Source organism: Grus americana, chromosome 12 (assembly GCF_028858705.1).
Source record: "Grus americana isolate bGruAme1 chromosome 12, bGruAme1.mat, whole genome shotgun sequence".
Classification (NCBI taxonomy): Eukaryota; Metazoa; Chordata; class Aves; order Gruiformes; family Gruidae; genus Grus; species Grus americana.
In genome coordinates, this window is record NC_072863.1 from 783,922 (window position 1) to 803,577 (window position 19,656).

The 19,656-nt window shown below is 60.8% G+C and overlaps 1 protein-coding gene across 6 annotated transcripts in view; it reads left to right on the top strand.

The window, feature by feature from the left end:
• Window positions 1-19,656, top strand: part of STARD8 (StAR related lipid transfer domain containing 8) — a 72,673-nt gene that overhangs the window by 43,594 nt on the left and 9,423 nt on the right. For 5 of the 6 annotated variants that reach the window (XM_054839746.1, XM_054839748.1, XM_054839747.1 and 2 more), the window contains 3 exons: window positions 14,394-14,465; window positions 16,898-16,979; window positions 19,526-19,589. In XM_054839746.1, coding sequence (XP_054695721.1) covers window positions 14,394-14,465; window positions 16,898-16,979; window positions 19,526-19,589 — 218 coding nt within the window. Of the gene's footprint in view, window positions 1-12,485; window positions 12,709-14,393; window positions 14,466-16,897; window positions 16,980-19,525; window positions 19,590-19,656 lie in introns of those variants that run through there. The other variant, XM_054839749.1, reaches the window with a different exon arrangement.

Sequence of the window (19,656 nt, forward strand, 5' to 3'; positions counted from 1 at the left end):
TGTGACAAATCTTCTTTTACTTACACAGGGGCTTTCACACGGAGGGGAAGCTGGAAAAAACATGCCCGTTCCTGCCAAAAGGCGCTGCTTTGCCAGTAACTGGCCTCTGTTTTCTAATGCTGCTGCTGCAAAGGGTTGATGTGTTGAATTAGGGCTTCCTGCTGTCTTCAAACCCGTGGGCTTCTCTGTGGCCTGACCCTGGGGAGGTCTTCCTCTGCTTCTGACATCACTGCCTGCAGCCACAGCACCGACCCCGACGCGTTCAGCGTCATAACGTCCCTTGAGCCGGAATAGCTGTGCAAGGGGCTGTGAGCTCATGTGCCTGTAAATCCATGGGAAGGCCGGGAAGCACTTGGGTCATTAACGAATCTGAAGAAGAGAGCCATTTTAAGCATCTCCGAGAAGCGTTTCCTCTTGCTTACAGCAAAGGTCTGGGGTTCAGGACTCCCCCTCGGCTACGGACCGGTCCCTTTCCCTCTGTGGATCCTCAGATCTTCCCTCTGCCGTAACGTGAACGGGCTCCTCGGCCGTGTCCCGCGAGGCTTTGCTCGCTTCAGCTCCCCAGAACGCGCGGTGTTACGCGTAAAGGGCACGTTCAGACTGCGCCTTGGCTGTGGGAAGGCATGCCTGCGGGAAGGGCTGGCTGGCAGAGGCGGCTGTGCTGGCTTCGCTGGTGGGAGACAGGCGGACGGGACCACTCGCCAGGTGAGCCGAGTCTGCCGTTCCCGTGGGTCGTCTTCCATCGGGATTCAGCATCTGGACTGCCAGGCCAGCATATGAGTCTACGACATCGCTTGAGGCCAGCTTTTGCATCCTGTTTTGTAATATTCCCTGACATTCCCCACATTCCTGGCAAGGAGACTTCTGTATTTTTTTTAAAATGTTCCTTTGTCTCTTTGCAAAACTGTGACATCCTTTAAAACTACTTCTCAAAAAGCCCGTTGGCCCGCTCTCTCCAGCGGCTCCCGTTAGCTTCGTAAAGCAAAGGAAGCCTTGAGCTTGGACTCCAGCCCCAACACCGTCCCCTTCCAGTGGGGAGAGAGGAAGGGCCGTGGGGACTCCTGCTTGGCTGGGGTGACCTCCCTAAACCTCAGGTCCCTGCTGTCCACTTCCACCCTTGTCCTAAGGTTTCGCTCTGACCTCCGCGTTTTTGTGATGATTGATTATGGACTCGTTAGCTGTGCTTTCATCACTGCTGAAGCTCGGTCTGGAGGGTCCTGGGTTTGGAGAACTTTGGAGAAGGCAGAAGCCACCACGGTGTCCTGCCTCCAGCGCTGGCCTCTTCTGTCTTACCTACCAGGGTGCGAGGAAGCGAGCTGAGGGGTGGGTGGGATGTTTTGCGATGCTGTATCCCTTGGGATACCTATTGTAGCCCTGTTGTGTTTCCTACCGGGAATCAGAAACAAGGCGAGAAAGGAATAACCTGGTGTTGAAGCCCATGGTGTGACGTGGTGGAGAGTTTGGCTTGAATCAATGCCGCTTGTTATCAGCTGCATCAGGAGATGTCTGGTAAACACGTCAGCTCTCCTTCTGTCACCCTGCAGCCAGGCTTCAGAGAGACCAGGAGAAGACCAGCTGGAGAAGGAGGAGCAGGAACTAACAAGCCAACCCACAGGTCCCCGTGCCAGGTATTGTCCCGGCGCTGGGGCCCCCTTCCCTCGCTTCGCCGGGCAGCAGCTCCCCAGGACGCGCAGGGAGCCCCTTGGATGGGCTGTGCCAGCCCCCCCTGTCTCCCACGGGTGAAGGGGACAGTGGCACTGGGACCTTCTCTGTGCCCCCGAAGGAGCTGTTGGTTCGGGGACCCTCTCGGCCTCCTCTGCTGGGCAGCGTTTCAGTTTGCTCCGGACGAGGGGACGCCTGGCTGCCTCTCCCATCGCTTTGGAGCCAGCAAAGGCTCTCTCCTCCCTTCTCTCCCACCTACAGATGTTGGCTGAGTGGAGACCCGGGAGGCAGCTGCTGCTCTTTTGCTGCAGCTGGAAATTACGGTCTGGTTTCCTTCTGTGGCGCCGCGGTAGCATTAATGACAGGAAGGTTCGGCCAGGGATAGTGGTGGAAGAGGCTTTTCCTGAGAACTGGACCAAAATCCCCTTGTTGAGGGGGAGGGCGTTGCAGCGGGCAGGATGCGTGCGTGGCACCCGCGGGTGCCTCCCCGCACATCTCGCCCCGGCTGGGACCCGGTCCCACTGCTGGCGTGAGTGTGGGTGGCGTGTGTCCCCTGTGGAGAGCCAGCCTTGGCCACCACCATCCTGCATCTCCAGCGTGCACCTGCAGCGTCAGCTGGGTTTGGTGTCTTCACTGTCACGTGTGCTCAGAAAGGCCTTTTTCGCTCCAAAAGATGGTTGTTATTTGTTATCAGTTGGCTAAATCCGCTGCTGCCTTCTTTCTCGCGATACTGTCTTTGCAAAGGGGAGTGCTTGCTTTCAGCCCCCAGAGGATCAAGACCTCTCGGTTCAAGGATTTCATTAACCTGCCGTGTCAAAGTAGCCGCGTGGGATCCCTGAGCAGCTTCAGTGGAGTGCGCGCTGTGAGCCGGACTGGGCAGCAGCCAAGGCACCCTCCGTTAAAGCACGCTGAAGGGCAGCAGCACGGCTGTCTCTGAGGCCCGGTACTTCCCTGCATCGCTGGGACGTGAGATCACATTTGGAAGCAGCTTTTGACTCCTCCCGTGTTGGTGGAAATTTTGCACATGGTCGCTGGTGACTTGGATGGCCGCGGAGACGCCTCCCCATCTGCAAGGCGGTCGCTGTTGTCAGCTGGACGCCCTTGCTGTCGCGACCGCGGGTGTTTTCATCCCGCTCCTTTCCAAGGTTTGCTCGCAGATGTGTTTACCAGCCTGCTCCCCTCAACTGTCCCCTTCTGCACTTTGGACCAGGATCTCCCCTGCCAGGTCCTGCTCAACCGAGGGGATCTCACAGCTCATTCTGTAAAGTATTTATGCCAAAAGCACCGACTCGGGGAAGCGCAGTTGCAGACAATGTGCTTTTCATTACGGAGACGAATCCCGTGTCAACCAGAGCTTCTCATTTGGACCATGCCGTTTCCCTCAGCTTCATTCTGCCTGCAAAGGTTAGGCGAGTCCTGCCTGCGCGGAGGGAAGGAGCACTCCCAGGGCAAGGTGAGGCAGCGATGGGGTGAGCACAGACCATGGATCTGTAGAAAATTAGACAATTAAGCCTACGTATCTTGGATAGCAGGTGCTCTTGGTCTCGTCCCTGAACCTTCTTTTTCCAAAGCTTTTAGTCCTCTCTGGTGTCTTGAGGGGCTGGGAAATTAATGATGGACCAGTCTTTGCTTTCAGTTTTCCCAGCTTTCCCATCCCCTGCTCGCGGGAAAGGCTGCGTTCACGCACAGCTTGCCTGGCTGCGACGGGCTGGCAGCTCCCACGGTTTGCGAGCAGCCGACCACGAGAAGCCCCTCGGCTGAGGGTCACGGCCGGTGGTTTCACCAGGCAACCTCTGTTGGAATGGGAAAGGGGGTCTCGGTGGTCTCCATCGCTCTCCTCCCTCCCGGCTTACTGCGGGACAGTGCTGCGCGCTCCCAGTCAGTCCCGTTTCCGGAGCCCAGTGCCGGCAGAATGCATCCCTGTGGGAAGTATCGCACTGGAGCATCTCAGCACCTAATTTTTCCAGCTGCAATTGAAAGCTGCACCCCACCTGGCTGGAACGGGCATCCCGCGCCCGGCCGGCCGCAGCCAGGCCAGGCCACCTCGGTGTCCCTGCTCCGGGGTGCCTCGTGCCCGCTCGCCGCAGGAGATGGCAATGCCGCCGGCCACCGGCGCGGCTGCCCTGGGGAAGCCAGCCTGTCCCGCCGCGGGCAGGGCTCACGGAGCGCTGGGAGCAGTTCAGCGGCGTTGCCTGCGTGCCTCTGCGCTCCCGCTCTGGCTTTTTTCCGCACGCTCCCCGGCGGCTCCCACCCCCGCTGTTTGAACGGTTCAGCCCGTTGCGTGGCTGGGGATGTCCTGTTTGCTTCTAACGAGAAATTAGACGGCTGGGTCAATGAGGGCAGATTTTATTAGCTCGGTACAGTTGGCCTGCGTGGAAAAATCGGAAATCGCCAGCTGAGCGCCTGCGGGAAGGTCTTTGGCCGGAGTCCTCTTGCCTCCAGTGGCTGGTGCTGGGGTGGCTGAGCTGGGGGAGCGAGGAGGCCGGTGGTCATGCTGATATTTTTTTCTGCATTTAATCCACGGTTTCCAATGAACAAAGCCAGGATTAACAGCTTCTGCCATGGTGAGTCTGCTCGTGTCCCAGCTTTGTGCGTTCACCCTGTAGAAGGTTTCAGCCAGCAAACACTCTTCTGGGGGGAGATGGGAAACTCTGTAAAATCACCTTTTTTCTTGTCAGAGATTTCTTGAAAACAGTGTTTCCTTTGCAGTGAGTCAGTTTGCTTTGGCTTTTACGCAGCAGGGTGCGGGAAGGGTTAGGAGGTGTAATTTGTTTTGTTGTTAAGCTCTTTTTTTTTTTTTTTCTTTTCTTGAAAAACAGACCAGATTTTCCTTTACCTTTTTTTTTTTTTTCCCCCTTGAAATGATCTGTAGCTTCTGCCCTGACGGGAGCGTGCCAGCTCGGAGAGGGGCCGCAGTTCGGTGCGTGGCGAGCCCCGAGCCCGGTGGAAGAAGGCACCAGTACTGGGGGTGCGGCTGCGCGTGATGGGAAGGAGAGGGGAAATGGATGCGACAAAGTACAGGCTGGTTTCAGTCGCGCTGCGCGTGGCTTTTCATTCAACCCCCCTGCTTCCCGCTCAAGATGCGGTGGGCGTAATAGATCTGCAGCATTTTTAATATTTGGGCTTATTTCTCACAGAGTCAGCCAAGCCGGAGCAAGCGCGGTGGCTGCGCCACACGCCAGCTCCTCCAGCCCTTCGGCTGTTTCCTGAGCCCGAGCCAAAACGCCTTTCCGTGAGCCTGACCCCCGCCTCCTGCCAGGCAGCGAGGGCGGCAGCCGGCGTTGGCCGGGAGCCCCGGGAGCGTGGTGGTGCCGGTGCCAGCCTTGCCGCGGGATGTGGCATCGCCTGCCAGCGCTGGTTTACTGAAACGCGGGTTTCAGCGAGGGGAAAGAAGGGCACGGGGGGAAAGGGGTGGGGAGAGGACTTTTGGGGCTGCGAGGAGCGAGTCGTGGGGGGACACATGTGCCCCCCGGAGCCGCTGGCAGCGGCGCTGTGAGCAATGCCCCGGCAATGCTGGTGGGCGCTGGGCGCAGCAAGAGGGACCGCGGCTTCTTCCTGAGCCCCGAACGCTCCGGGTGGGGAGGTCCCGTGGAAGTCCCTGCCCGAGCGTACGCAGACCCGCGTTCACGTGAGAAATGTAACTTGGCTGCTTTTGGAAACTTGGTTTTTTTGGTTTTACACCTTGATTTGTAGTTTTGTCCGGAAGGACTCGGGGAGATGTCCCTGCTGGGGAGGGGACCGCTGCGCAGACCGGGAGGGCCGTTCTGTAAACGACCCTCGAGCGCGCTGTTTGCAGCCTGCGGGGTGGTTTTGTGGTCATCTGCATGTGCAGGACTTCGTGGTGTTAACAGCCTGAGTTTTGCAGAGGTCTTTCTGACGTGGGATTTTCACAAGTTTAACGATTAGCTCGTGCCGGTGTCCGTGCAGAAGCCTTTGCTCGCACGGCTCCCCGTGGACCAGCCGCAGGGACCAGTTGGTGACCGTCTGAGCAAGGCAAGCGCCGGTGGGCTGCGGGCAGGCAGGAGGGGGATGGCTGCGGATCACCTCCCGAGTCTGCAGTGGGGGATCGGGGAGGCAGCTGGAGAAATCACTTGATTCTGGCTTATTTTTGTATCGCTGTCTTTAAAAAGGGAAGAAAAGAGCCCTAACGCAACCCTTGGCGCCTCTGCTGAGAATTGAGTGCTCGTTTCTTCCTGCGAGGACACGTTTCTGTACCGGGGCTGTGGCAGTGCCGGGCCATCGGTGGGGCAGCCGCTGGACCAGGTGTGACAGTCTGGCTCTGGGCTCACCGGAGCCCCCAGGGCTTGCAGGACTCCCACCGAGTGCCGTAGGAGCCTGTGCATTCCTCAGCTGGGAACTGGATGGGTTTGTAATTCTGCGCAACACAGAAAAAGCTGCAGAAAGACCACGAGGGAGTGCTGCTCCGTGGGGTTCCTCTGGTAACACACACTAGTCTTTATTCTAAATAAAAGCATAAAAGTAGGAGGAAATTCCCTCATGTATTAAGCAAGTAATTGTTTTTAATGCCTGGATTTGAAAGTGGGAGCTGAGGAGAGCTCCTAAGCACGTAGTGCGGGAGAGAAACTGCAGCACGTTGCGCTGAGTGGAGATGTGAATGTGCATCAGCTGCAGGTGCTGCGTTACGGAGCCGAGAGCTGTCTGCAACGGCGAGAGCTCCTGCTGATTCCGGCTTTTTAGCAAAACCGTTGTCGTTTTCCTTTGCCTCGACCTTCGGTGACGGCTTGCGTTGGGTCTCGTGCTGCACGTGGCGTAAGCGCTGTGGCGAAAGCAGCACCGGGATGCCGCTCTCCGGACATTGACCTCAGAGCGTGCGCGAAGCGGGGGCAGGCTACGGGTGCATCGTTTTGTCGGTGCTGGATCTAACGCTCTTCCGAGCAGCGGAAAGACAGACAGAGTGAAGAAGTGCATGATGCGATCCCTCGTCATGGGGAGGTGCGGTCTCGGCCAGTACCTGCAGCGGCCGACGGATGCCGTGCCCCGGCCCTACCCAGGCTGTCAGGTGGGGAGCTCCGGCGGCGCGGGCTCCCTTGGAGGGACGGCGTCCGTTAGTCCAAACAAAGCGCTTGTGAGACCCGTGGGATGATCAACAGGAAGACAACAGTGTGCTTTTAGAAAGGGTGGGATGCAGGATGGGCAAGACGGATTAATTTTGTTCAGCATCATCTGAGTAGCTGTTTTCATCTTGCTTCTCGTCTGGGTTTCCGATAGCAGAAATGAGAGCACCCAGCCACCTGAACGGCAGAAACGCCTGCACATGTGCCAGCGTAGGTTCGGTGCTCTTTGTGGACGCAGTAATTGTGTCTGGATGGGGCAGGCTGCCCTTCTCCCTCTGAGCGGTTGCTCGCCGGGGCTGCAGGTGCAGGGCTGTGGGGGCACGAATGTGTGGAAGGGGGAACACGGGTGGACCCGCAAAGCTCTGCAGTTGGGTGCCATCTTTCAGCTGTTCGGGGCTGTACCGGAGCGTCTCGGTGCCCCTCGCCTGGTGAAGGCTAGTGACCCGCCGCTGCGGTGCGGTCACTCTCATCAGCATCACTTGTTCCTGCTGGGTGCTTCAGCCACGCAAGCACCTTCTTTTAACTCTTATTTTCACTGGGAAGCTTCTCCCTTTCCCGTGCTGACAGACGTGCGTTTGTAGCGATACAGGGAGCTCAGCAGAGCGAACACCAGCCTGGAACCCGGGGAGGGAATAATGTCACTGGCGCCAAAGAGAAGACGGTAACTTCAGCCCAAGTGTAGATCTGCGCAGAGGCGAGTCGGCGGCCGTGCTGGCGCTGAGGGACCTTCTCGGGGTGGTGCATGGGGTGGGCTGGAGCCGGAGGCTCTCTCTGCCCTCAGCTCCCTTTGCCGTTGCCTTCTGCAGATGTGGAAGCCTCCCGCGCGAGGGGGGCTGGCTGCTGCGCTCTCCGGGGTGCAGGAGGGGACGGGTTCCTGCCCCGTCCCTGGCTCCTCGGGGGTCAGAGCAGCTGCAAAAATGCAGGTGGGGGAGGCAAGGAGGACGGATAAGGGTCTTCACCTTCCTGGCCCTTTGTTTCTCTTCCTATCCGTGTCCTTTCCATTCCCTTGTTCCCACCAGACATCTGCTCTGCAGCTGCAGCGCTTGAACGTGGCACGTTTAACCCCCGAGCTACCGCAGCGCTCGTGCTCCCGGCGCAGCCTGCAGCCGAGGCCAGGACTGTGTCCTGAGGCGGCCAAAGGCGCTACGAGAGCAGAGATGCCTGTGGGGAGCAGGGACCCATAACGTCCTGCGGGACAGCCCCGCAGGGGATGCCTCACCTGGCTTACGCACAGGTCTGCCTTCATCCCGCCCGCCGTGCTGCTGGCGAGCTCAAAGTGCAGAGAGGAGCAGCCACCAGCTCCAGGGACCGGCCACATCCTCCTGCCTGCGAGCGAGGGGCAGGAGCAGCGTCTGCCTTGCAGCTTGATTAGAGACAGCAAAGGCTGCAAACGTGAATTTGAATTGCTCGAAGCGATGTTTGTGGAAGTGGTGGTGTTCCCCGTGCAGATCGGATACAGGTCCCGTCTCGGGTGCCAGCCTGCAAGGGGAGAAGCTGCTTTTCGGCTGGGCGTGGTGCAGAGCCGAGCTCTTGCATTGCTCAGGACTTCCTCGTGGCTGTTGTCGTACAGTCATACTTCTGCACTGCAGAGCTCGGGTGGGTTATAGCCCTTTGCACCCAAAGCGAGTGTGTTTTAGCTTTCTTTAGAACAGAATAAAACAGACACGAGACTACAGTTAGGCTCGTTTGCAGGAGAGGAAACCAAAGCTGTCACATCCAGTTGATAACTGTGGTTACATGCAGCCCTGGAGCTGAGCCGAGATGCGAGCGGGGCAGAGATAAGGCGGGGGGAGCGCTCCCCGGGGTGGGCTGCGGTGCTGCCTGGGGCAGGCTCCGTGCATCTGCCGCCTCTGCGCCGGGCTGGGGGCACGCGCGGAGCGGAGCCTGTTCTGTTACCTGGAAACTTTGCTTTGACAATAGAGCAGCAATTTGTCTGGCGTCCCGGGGCCCTTCCTTCCTCTCCGCTGCCCTAACCGAGGAGCTGCTGCCCGCTGCGGCTTCCAGCCCTGCTGCCGTCCGGGCACGCGGCGCTGAGCAGGACGGCTGTGAGCATCTGCCGAAGGCGGGTACCGCAGAGGGGCGATGGGGAAGGAAGGGGGGGCACCCGGCTGGAGGGCGGCTGGGACGGAGGAGCTTGGGGTGACCTCTGAGGGTGGTGCGCGGGGTGATCCAGAAACCCGGTGGCTTCGGTCTCCTCGCCGTGGGGCAGGGAGGTGGCCAGAGGGCTTCTTGCCTGGGTGGTACCAGCTGGCGCTCGGGTACCGACACCCACAGACACCGGCCAGCGACTTTGGCGTTGCCTCTAGGGGCGTTTTTACCCCCGGATTTTTCCCCGTGTTATCTTGCAGTGGCTCTCTGGGGTGTGAGCAGGGCGGTGGCGGGCTCTGGTTCCATGGGCCGTGGTCCCCTGCGTGGTGCTGTCCTCAGGGGAGCGATGCCCTTGGGAGCAGGCAGGACGTTTTGGGGCCGGGGATGGTGGAGGCATTTGAACAATTCCTCGTTGGCGACGTAGCAAGGAGCAGTTCCCAAAACTTGTGAGACCTATTTACTGCGTGAAGGTTAATTATGGAAACCCGCTGCATCTGGGAGAGCGTCCAACCGCGTTTCTCATTCCTATCTGTGTGCCCTGTCTGTGCTGGCAGCTTTGAAATCCCTGCGGTTCGCTGGATGGTGCTGGGAGCTGGAAACAGATAACCGGTATTTATAGGTGCTGAGTGCCAAACTGCGCGTGGACGGGGGATGCCCGTGGCTGTGCAAAGCACGGCGTGCCTCTCCTGCTCCGAAAGCCCAGGTCAGCGTGGGCAGGGAGCCCGGCTGCGGGTGCAGCCCTGGCAGAGCGTGGGAGGGAGCGCGGGGGCTTCCTCCGGGGGCCCCTTCTAAGGAGCTGGAAGAGGAGAGGTGCCTTCCGTCGGCACGGATGGGTCCGCAATTGGCCCTTGGATGTGTTTGAGTGATGCTCGGCTGAGAGAGGCGATGCTGAGTTCAGTGAGCGCAGCGCTGGGCGTCGCAGCCAGGTAATTCCTCTTTACCTTCACGTACGCGGGCGATGCCCCAGCACCCCCAGCAGCAGTAGGATGCGCGTTTCCCATGGGAAGCTGTCGTTTCAGAGCCTCGCTGTTTTCAGCAGTAAAGGCACGTACCCCGGGTTTAGAAGCTTTTCTGTCATTTCGGTAAAAAGTAGGCAAGTACTTCTGTTTACAGACTGGGAAGAGAAGCTGGGCTGCACTTCTGCATATTCACTGTTGTAGGCAACAGTTTATTTTAAGGCGAGATGGAAAGAAAACACACCGAAAAGAAAAGCAGGAGCTCCCGCCCGCATCTGCCGGGCAGTTGGTTTCACGGCTTTCCATTAGGGAACGTATGAGCAATTTTATGATGCAGTTTTCTTTTCACACGCTAATTGGCTGTGTGGGACTTTTTATGGGGAATTTGGAAACTTGCTGCGAGAAGCTGGATCCTGGAGTGTGACTGCGCGATTTTTATTTTTGATTTTTAAAGTGAAAGTGCAGAGCCAGGGTTCTGGGAAGCGGCTTTCCTGCCCATAATTACGTTTGCCTCCGGTGTTCCAGCTCGCTCGTGTTAGAGCTTTTATTGCACCTCCCGGGCTGTCCCCCGTCCACGCCAGTGCGGGTCAGGGGTGGGGTAGCTGTAGCCCCAAAAGCACTTGAGGGAGAGATGTCAGGCTCCAGCCATCCCACGGCCGGGAGCCGCTCCTGTCTGAGCCACTGTGGACCCGGCGTGGGTCTCGGTGCTCCCCCGCTGGCGAGTTACGTCCAGGGAAATGCCACGGTGCAGTGACGGTGCAGGAAGGTGGGGGGGGGGAATTTTGTCATTTTTTCCACTTTCACGTCGGTTTGCATCCTTCTCTTCCACTCTCACTTGCAAAATGAGAGACTCTTCTCCTTCTCCGTTTTGGCTCTCCTCCCCTCGCCCCGGAGGTGCCGGTGGGTCGGGGTTCCCGGTGGGTCGGGGTTCCCGGTGCGTCTGGGCAGACGCCCGCCAGCAGTGCCCTCTGTCCCCGGGTTGCTTTGCAGCAGCCAAGCTGGTGGAGCTGCCCCCGCCGGACTTCGGGGCGTTTCTGAGGGACCACCGTGGCACTTGGCCACAGCGTGTGCCCCTTGTGCTGGGCACAGGAGATGGAGAGAGCGGCCGTGGATGCCTTTTCCTTGGGAAACGCCATCCAGCCTCAGCAGCTGCCAGAGAAGGGCAGAAGCTTTGCCTGGAGGGGATTCTCTGGTGGCTTGTAAGGGCTGTGCACCCTCAGGAGCTTTTTCCAGGGAGTGTGTTGGTGCTGGTTCCCCCCGTGGGACGTCCAGGCGTTTGTGGAGGGCTCATCTCACACGGAGAGCTTCCTCTGAAGCGGGAGCTGTGACGGGGCCTCTCATCTACCTGTCTGGCTGCTTTCCTGAGACTGGTTAGGAGCTTTGTGTGGGTGCCTGCACTCCTCTGTCAGATGTGGGTGACGGTGGCCGGCAGGTTGATGGTGGCACTGACAGCGGGGGGTAATGCAGACACACGGACAGCGAAGGCTTGTGCGAGGCTGCTTAGGAGCCCAGCTGAAAATGCCAGGAACCCGCCAGCGCCTCCTCCCCTGCCGCAGCCCTCTGTGAAGGCCTGGGTGGGAGCGCTGCCGTCGTCTTGCGTCCCATCTTCACCTGCTGCTCGCCCCTCGGCGAGGAGCCATACGGTGCTGGGGAGAGCCGTGCACCCGGTGCGTGGCTGGCACGCGGTGCTGCGGCAGCGGGTACCCGTGCACGGGGCGTGTTTGGGCTCCTCGGAGGTTGGGTTTGGGGTGCAGGGGGAAGGCGGCTCCGTGGGGTTCATCCCCTTGTTTCTTAGGGAACCGTGGGCTCTGTGCGTGTTCGTGTGCCTGTCTGCCCGTGTCTGCGTGCCTGCTCCTCCCGCAGCGCAACTCCGATGGGATCATTTCCGCCACATTTAAACTACAGATCGCAAAGATATTAAGTTGCTATGAGCTGGTGAAAATCGTTTGCTGACCAGAGGAGGCCAATGAGACCCTCTTCCCAGCCCTGCTGAGGGGTGGGTGTAGTGTGTGATGAGCCTTTATTAGACATCGGAGAATGCACACATCTGGAGATGCAGCCCTGTTGGAAACCCGTCTCCATCGGTGCTGCTCACGGCTTCTCTGCCCAGCCTGAGGCAGCGGAGGGTCTCCAGGCAGCATTCCTCGGGGGCTCGCGCTGGATTTCCCGCAGAGGCTGCAGACAGGCGCTTGTGCCGCCGGCTGCCCAGTGCAGGGTCGGGTCCCCCGTCACCTCGCCCTGGCAGTGAAGCTCCCGGGGAGGTGGCAGGGAGGGCTGGGGACACGGCTTGCAACGGGTGACCCCGTGCACAGCGTCCGGCCGTGGCCCTGGTGCTGCTGCCGCCACCGTGCCCCCGCGGGCGGTTCGCCACCCGCCTGCGTGTTCGGCAGGAGCGTGGGTTTGCCTGCCCGTCCTTTCCTGCGCTTCCCTGGGAAAGCACGTCTGTGGGAAGGGCGGCGGGAGGAGGAAGCTGGCCGCCGGCTCCGTCCGGGACAGGGACACTTGGAAACCTTTTCTGTGCCAGCGCTTTGCTGTGGGGAGGGCTCCTGCCTGGGGTGGGCAGAGCCCCCCTGCCCTTGGTGGGCTTGCTCCCCGCTGCGTGGGGCTCCACGGGGGGATGCAGGACTTGCCACAGTGGGCGAAGCCTGGGACCTGGCTCCAAAACAGGGTGAGGAGAGGTACGCTCCCCCTCACCCCCCCGCCGCCAGCTCCTGCGCCCGGAGGAGGCGGCGGAGGGGAAGGAAATGTCGTGCTCCGACTCTTCGTTTCCACCAGGGCGATGGGCGGCCGAGCTCAGTCCTGCGCGGAGCATCCTGCTGCAGAGCGCAGCCCTGGCCCCCGGCTGGGTGGCACTCCGGCCGGCTGAGCGGTGCCGATCGGCGCCCCGGCCATGCTCTTCTACCGGTTCAGCCCCGCCGCCGTCAGGGGTAAGCTCGGCATGTGGCTCTGCTTCTGGCTGCCCTTCCCTCCGCTGGGCTCCCCGGGGCCAGACCCTTCCCTCCCTGGGCGGTGGGCAGCGGGGGGACAGAGCGTCCTGGGGCAAGTAGCAGGTTGGGAGGTTGGCGTTTCTGTTCTGGGCTGGGGGCACCCTGAGCTGCAGCCTCTGGCCGCGACGGCCCCATGGCCAGCGACTCCCTTGTGAGTGGAGGAGCAGGAGCAGGAGGGGCGTCTGGCAGGACGCTGGCCGGGGGGCTGTGGGAAATCCCCGTCCTTGGACCCTGCCCGCCCTGCGGATACGGGAGGGATGTGCTCTCCGGAGCTGCCATGACCAAAGACCGTTCACATGGACCACGAGTCTTGGTGCCCTCCCGCAGTGCGCCTTCTGCCGCAGAGGTGCCGGGGTGCACGGGAGGAGTGCGGTGCTCCGTGGGGACTGCGCTGACCCGGTCGGGCTCCAAGGTTGAGTTCTGCTCTGGGGTTACTGGGTTTGAGCACTGTCGAGGGCAGGAGGGGTCAGCCGCGGATTTTGGCTGGGTTCATGGCATGGCTAAGAACAGCTGCACAGCCTGGACCCAGATGCAGATGCTTATTTCAAACCTTCTTCCCAAAACTTCTGAAGTATTTGGGTCCAGGGTTTTGGTTTGGTCCCGTCCTTAACTGAACTGCTTGTTTTGGGCTTTTTTTTTTTTTTCCCCTGCTGTAGTTTTGTAATTGTAAATGCAGCCAGAGCTCTCTGCTGAGGCTGTTGTGGATGGTGATGAAATTGGGGTGTTTCACTGCAATTCGCTCTGGGTGGGTCCGGCCTCAGTCCAGTCTGTGCTGGGTGGTGCCTCCGAGAGGGACGGGCGAGACCCTGAAACTGCCGTCGCATTTTCTACACTTGAGGTCAAATGTTTGTCACCCTCAGAAGTATAAATCTCAGCAGACGGACAGACTGCCGACACCAGGCAGCAGCTTGCTTTGGCTACGTGAGCTTTGGGCTGTTTTCTCTCAAGTTCTGTAAAATTGAGAATTTTCCCAGAAAACAGCGCTGGCTGTTGGATGGGCTCATCCGGGCGATAGCTGGACCATGCGTGAGGGATGGGAACCGGCCAGGCAGGGGGTGTAGGGTAGCAGGGTTTTGGTGCCTGCCAGGATGAATGCCAGCTTGCAGGAAGAGGTGGGGTGGTCCGGGGTGGTGGGGAGGAGGAGGAGAAGGAAAGGTTTCTTCAGCAGGCTTTTCTGGAGGGTGTTTGCAAAAGCGACTGGCCCTAAGCTTTGATGAGCTCTGAACTAATTATTAAAAATAATGGTCTTCCTCTCTTGCTTGGCAGAGTACTGTATTTGGTTTGGTGGGTTCAGAAATGAAACGTTTCATCGGGAGGTTAACATTACGTCTTGTGGTCCTGTCGTTCCTGTTACCTCCTCCTCTTTGCCCTGTGCTGGCGGAGAGGCTGAAGCCCAGCAGTTCCTGCTCCCTTGGGCAGAGCCCCCCCTCCGCACACGGCCATCGCTGCCCGCCAGCGCGGCCCCGCGCCCCCGCTCCCCTTTCTGCAGCCGGTCGCTTCCTCTGCTTCGCACACGTGAAACACGGGCTCGGGTGCCACGGGGGCTGGGGGGAGCGGGCGGCCGCTCCGGGGAGCGTCGCTGCTGCCGGGTGGGATGCTCAGCCTGGTTCTTTGCTTCCTTTCAGAAATCGAAGCCAAGAAAGCTTGTGACTGGCTGCGAGCGGCGGGGTTCCCTCAGTATGCCCAGCTTTACGAAGGTGAGAGCTGCCTCCTCCTGCTGATCCCGGTCCCGGCTCTGCACGTGGTCTCACCAAATACCGGGGTGGCTGCAGGGAGAGCTCACGAGGCTCTGGGGAGGGGAGAGGACGGAGAGGGTTGTTTACTAATTATACGATCGTGCATTAAAACTTGAAGCCCTCGGACTTGGCGATGGCCTGGAGAGCCAGCCCTGCCGTTAAGGTTTCTGCATTCCCGACCTTTCCCCTCCAGGCAGGGCTGCGAGCAGTGCCGGCGCGGCTGCGGGGGCCGAGGGCAGGCAGGCTTTGGAGCGCACCGGCTCTTGGGGTCGTGCAGCGAGCCTTTGCCGTGGGTGGGAGCGCAGAGGCGGCCGGTGTAGGTAACGCAGCGAGCGATTCCTCCCTCCCGGCTGACACGTCCTGCAGGCCCCTGCCCTGCCCCGATGCGCTATTCGGCACTTTCGGAGTGCGCAGCAAGCTCTGCCCGGAGCAGACCGGGTCCTTGCGCTGCAACGGCTCCCGGGGCGCGAGGGCTGGGCAGCCCCCCCCCTGCCTCCGACAGACCCGCTCCCACCTCTGCCACGTGCCCAGGGGCGGTTTGCAGGGCGATTCCGGTGGCGGCTCTCGCCTCGGCTCAGCTGTGTTTACTTCAAACCCATGGTGGGGCCGCTGGTCCCTGCCGGGGGGGCCGGTGCCGAGGAGCGGTGGCTGCAGCCGGCCCCGGCTGGCCGGGACAATAGCGGGAAGCCTGGTCTCCGGCGGGCCGCAGCGATGGCTATTGTTCGGCTGGGCACTTCCACCGTCCCCTGCGACACGTGCGCGGGAGCCACGGTCTTGCCCCCCAGGTGATGGCTTTACAGGCTGCCTGTTTGCCTCTGGTTTCTATTTTAGGGGGCAGCTCCTAGCACGGCCACGTGCAAGGACCGGTCAGGTTCCTGCAGGTGAGACCCAGCCCCAGTGCTCACAGCCCGGGGCGGTGAGGAGCGGGTGCTGGGTGCTGGAGTCTATGAATAAACTGACCCTTTTTCCAGCCTCTCTGAGCAAAACTTTCCACATCCTCTGAGTGTTTCGTTCTGGTTTTCTCCCCAGCTGGCAGGGCTCGGCGTCCCCTTGGTAATTGCACTCGGTAGCTTCATTAGCAGCCAGGCTTAGACACTTGTGGTTCATGGTCCAGGTCCTTCGTAGCTGGTCCCAGCAGAGCTGGCTCTGAGCACATGGAGATGAGCAGGGAAGTGGATGGAGGCCCGCGGGCACCTCGCCACCATCACCGAACGTACCGGGAAAGAGCGCTGCCCAGAGACCTCCAGCCACTGCCCTGGGGCCAGCCAGCGTATCTGCCGGTGGAGACCCGACCCGTGGCCTTGGGGGGACATGGGGGGAATGAATGAGGTGCTGGATCCACTGTACCTCCATACTGGTACGGCTTTCTTGCCCCAGGAGACCTCTTGGCAGCTCTTAGCTCTCCCCAGGGAGCCGAGAGGCTTTCCTGGCCCTGGGGGATCAGTGGGAGAAGGGAGTCACTGAATAACGATCAACGCTCGTCTGAGGTCCCTTACAGGACACCAGGGTGTCTCCTGGGCAGCGTTAGGGAGGTGGCCACTCTCCCAAAACCACCACGAGGTGCCGAGGGGAGAAGCCGAGGGGGTCCCTGTGCCCCCTGCAGTGCATGCAGGCGGCACCCCCGAGGAGGGGCAGCCCGAGCTCCAGATGTGCTCAGCTCATCTCTCTGCGTGCTAAAGCCAGCTCAGCACCCCAGCCCAGCACCCCGGCCCAGCAGGAGCCTTTTCCATGGGTTTTAACTGTCCTGGGCACACCAAGGTCCCCGGCGCAGTGACGGGGTGGTTTGTCCTGCGAGAGGGAAGCGGTTGAGGGGGTGATGCAAGGGGTATCTGCTGCACGAGACAGATCCCCTCCCAGCATCTGGGCTGCCACAAGCCCTCTTGCTCCTGGCCCAGTGGGGCTTGCGTCCAGCCCTCTGCCTGGCTCATCCCTCCCACCTCTGCGCTCGGCTTGCGCTCACCGCCACGGCACCAGGGCGGCCCCAGCCCCCTCTGGGTCTTGCTCTTTGCTGGCTGCCTCCCAGGGCTGCAAAAAGTGATCCCTCAGGAGGAACTGCTGCGGGAGCCCAGGTCGAGTCCTGCCCGCGGAGAGCTGCCTCCCGGCCGGCTTGGTAGGACCGTCCTCTCTGCAGGCTCCCCTCCCGCAGCCACGGCCGTCACGGGCGGCAGCTCCCGGTGGCAATGCGATGCTCCCGGCCTTCCTGGCTGCTTCTGACTCGCACCCACGGCCCAGGAGCCTCCCACGCTCCTCTCCCCAGCTCTCCATCCTCGACTCTCTCTTCCTCTTGCTCCTCACAGCATCTCCCTCCTCCCACGCTCACCACCATCCCTTGTGCCCGGCGGAGCGGCTGGCTCAGAAACAGCCGCTCATTTTCCTCTTGCTTTGCTCCCCAGACTCATTGTTCCCTCTGGACATCGGCGCTGTGAAGAAGGACCACAGCTTCCTGGACCAGGACTCCCTCAAATCCCTGTGCAGGTAACGCTCCCTCGCACCCCTTTGCGGCCACGGGCAGCGGAGCCAGCGCGAGGGCTCGCCCCAGGCGGTGGGTGCTGTGGGGTGCCTGCCTCGCACCCGGCTGTGGCTCAGAGCCCGCTCGTGCACTCCCGCTCCCTCTGCAAGTTTGGATGCTTTAGTCTTCTGAATCGGACAGCATCGCTGGGTGGTGCCAGGGAAACGGCAGCGGTTTTTATTTTGAACCCACAGAGCTCCTGGAGAATGGAAACATTTCCCAGGAATAATTCTTCTCTTTGTGTGGCTTTTGGGCCATGTTTCAATTTCAAGCTTGGGTAACTCCGGCCTGTAGAGCCCGATTAAAAATGGATTGGTCAGAGCTGAACTCTCAAACGGAGCAGACGTGTAAAGAGGGACCCGGTGTCGCTGTCCCCGCCACCCCTGCTCTCCTCTCCCACCGCCGGCCGCCCTGGGTGGCACCTCGCGAGCCGCGGTCCCCAGGGACGGCAGCCGTGTCTGCCCAGGGCGCGCTTTATTTGCTTTATTTTGCAAGGATGCTTCATAACGTCTCTGAGAACGAAATGGAGTTTGGAAACCATGTCTCCGGTTTCCCATCAGAGCGAAGGGGTCTTGCTCGGTTGATGGCGTGAGGCGGATTCAGGTCAGAGTGCCCGTGGGTGAGATCCTCTCTGCGGACAGAGTTTCACTCGGTCGTCAGGCGCGCGCCGCTCATGAAAGAGAGAAGACGCGCAGCGAGGGATTTGCTGAGCGTTGGCGCAGTGCGAGGGGCTCCGTGGAAGTTGCGTGCTGCTAATCAGTGCTTTGTGGGGTCGTCAGGAGCTGCGGGCGCTGGCAGCGGCGGTGCGGGAGCCGTCGGTTCGCACCGTGATTTGCTTTGCGCAGGGGCCGCCTGTGCTGGTGGGTCCCCCCTCCCTCCTGAACAACCGCTCGGGCGGCTGCTCTGCCCCAGGGTTCCTGCGCTCACAGGCGCTCGCTGGCCGTGCGTGACGTTAGTCATCCCGCCGCCTGGCAACGCAGCCCTGCCGTACGCTTTCCACCAGGACGCGCTACTCCTTGCGGCAGCAGGGCTGAAAATAGCGCGGGGAGGTGCCGCCGGCTGTGTTGCTGCGGGGAGGCGGCGTGTGTTTCGGGGGGAGCTCCCCCAGCGTGAGCAAGAGCAGGCACCCAAAAGGAGGGACCCCGTCCCCGTCTGTCGCGCTGGCACACGGTGACTCAGCCCGGCTTTGGCTTTTGGGCCACATCACCGTGCTTGTGCCCCCGCGCTGACTCCACGCTGAGACACGACCGTTGCCTCTCAGTCCCTCCCACGCGCACCGCTGCCGAACGGAGCGGACAAGGGATGGGAAAGCGTTCTGTTACTTATTTGTCTTCCCAACAGAGAGGCTGCTGTGCCGGGCAGGAGGGGATCCCGGCGCCGCATCCCGGGTGCCCGTTGAACCCCTAGTTTTCCCTCCCACTGGTCCCAGCAGGGTGGGAGGTGATGAGAGGTCTCTCGCCATCCCTCCCCATCTGAGTTTTCGGGTCCTTTTGTTGTTGCCTGGCCGGCCATGGGAGCTTTTGAGATTGTTTTGCTGTAATAACTGGGAGCAGGTCATCCCTGCCCGCTCGCAGGAGCAGGGCAGCTGGGTGGGCCACGCAGGGCAGCAATGTCCCCGGCCCCCGGGCTGTCTCAGGGACCCCTGGGGTGGCCCTGTGCAATGGTTGCCTAGCGAAAAGGTCTGGAAGGACACTGGAAAATGCAGCTCTTCCAAGAAAATGAATCCCCTGGATGTGTTCTCTTCTCCTCCTTCCACACGTGCTCTCCTCACTCCCTCTGCCGGACTTTATGCATTTAATCCTGCCACAGGGTGCACCGCAGGACCACGCTCTTGGTCAGGGGCTTTTACTGGGATTGCAAGAGGGGCATTAGTCAAATTTTTGGTAAAATGTCCCTGAGGTTTGGTTTTGGCTGTGCAGACGTGTATTTGCATGCTGGAACAAAAGTGCTTCTTGTAGCGTTTACGAAGGTGCTAATTAAAGTGGATTAACTGGAGATTCATTCACTTGTGCAAGGAGGAAAGCAGGACTTGAAGCTGTAGGCTCGAGAAGGGTGAAGGGCCCCTGCCCCGAGGGCGCCTGGCAGCCGTGCTGCAGGGAAGGGGTCTCCCCAAGCCCGCGGCTGCCTGCGCGGAGGGAGCAGAGTGCCGCCGCGATGGCCGCGCTTGTGAAATCCCCGCTGGTGCACGACCAAGGGCTTGAGGAACTCGTGCGCTCGAGCGGTTTCACGCCCTTCGCTGCGATGCCCGAGGCGCGCGTGACTGGGTGCCGGGCGGGTGCGGGGGCACGGGGTGCCATCACGGGGGGAGCTTGGGGCGTCACGCTCCCCTGGGAGTAAGCTGGGAGCTGCGCCGGGCTCCGCGTGTCCCTCTGATCCCTGGAGCCGCAGCTGCTGGGTGACAGGGGACAGCGAACAACAAGGGCTCTAAGGGGGGGGGAGAAAAAAGCAAATGCAAGGAGTGTGGCGCACCAGGGGCCAGGACTGGGGTAAAGCCTCTCTTGGTTCCTTGCAGGAGGCTGATGACCCTGAACACATGCGCCTCCATGAAGCTGGAAGTCCACTTTCAGCGTAAACAGGTACGTCCTGGGCGTCGAAGGGCAGGCGAGGGGCCGAGGGGTGCTGGGGAATGTGTGCGCGCCGGTG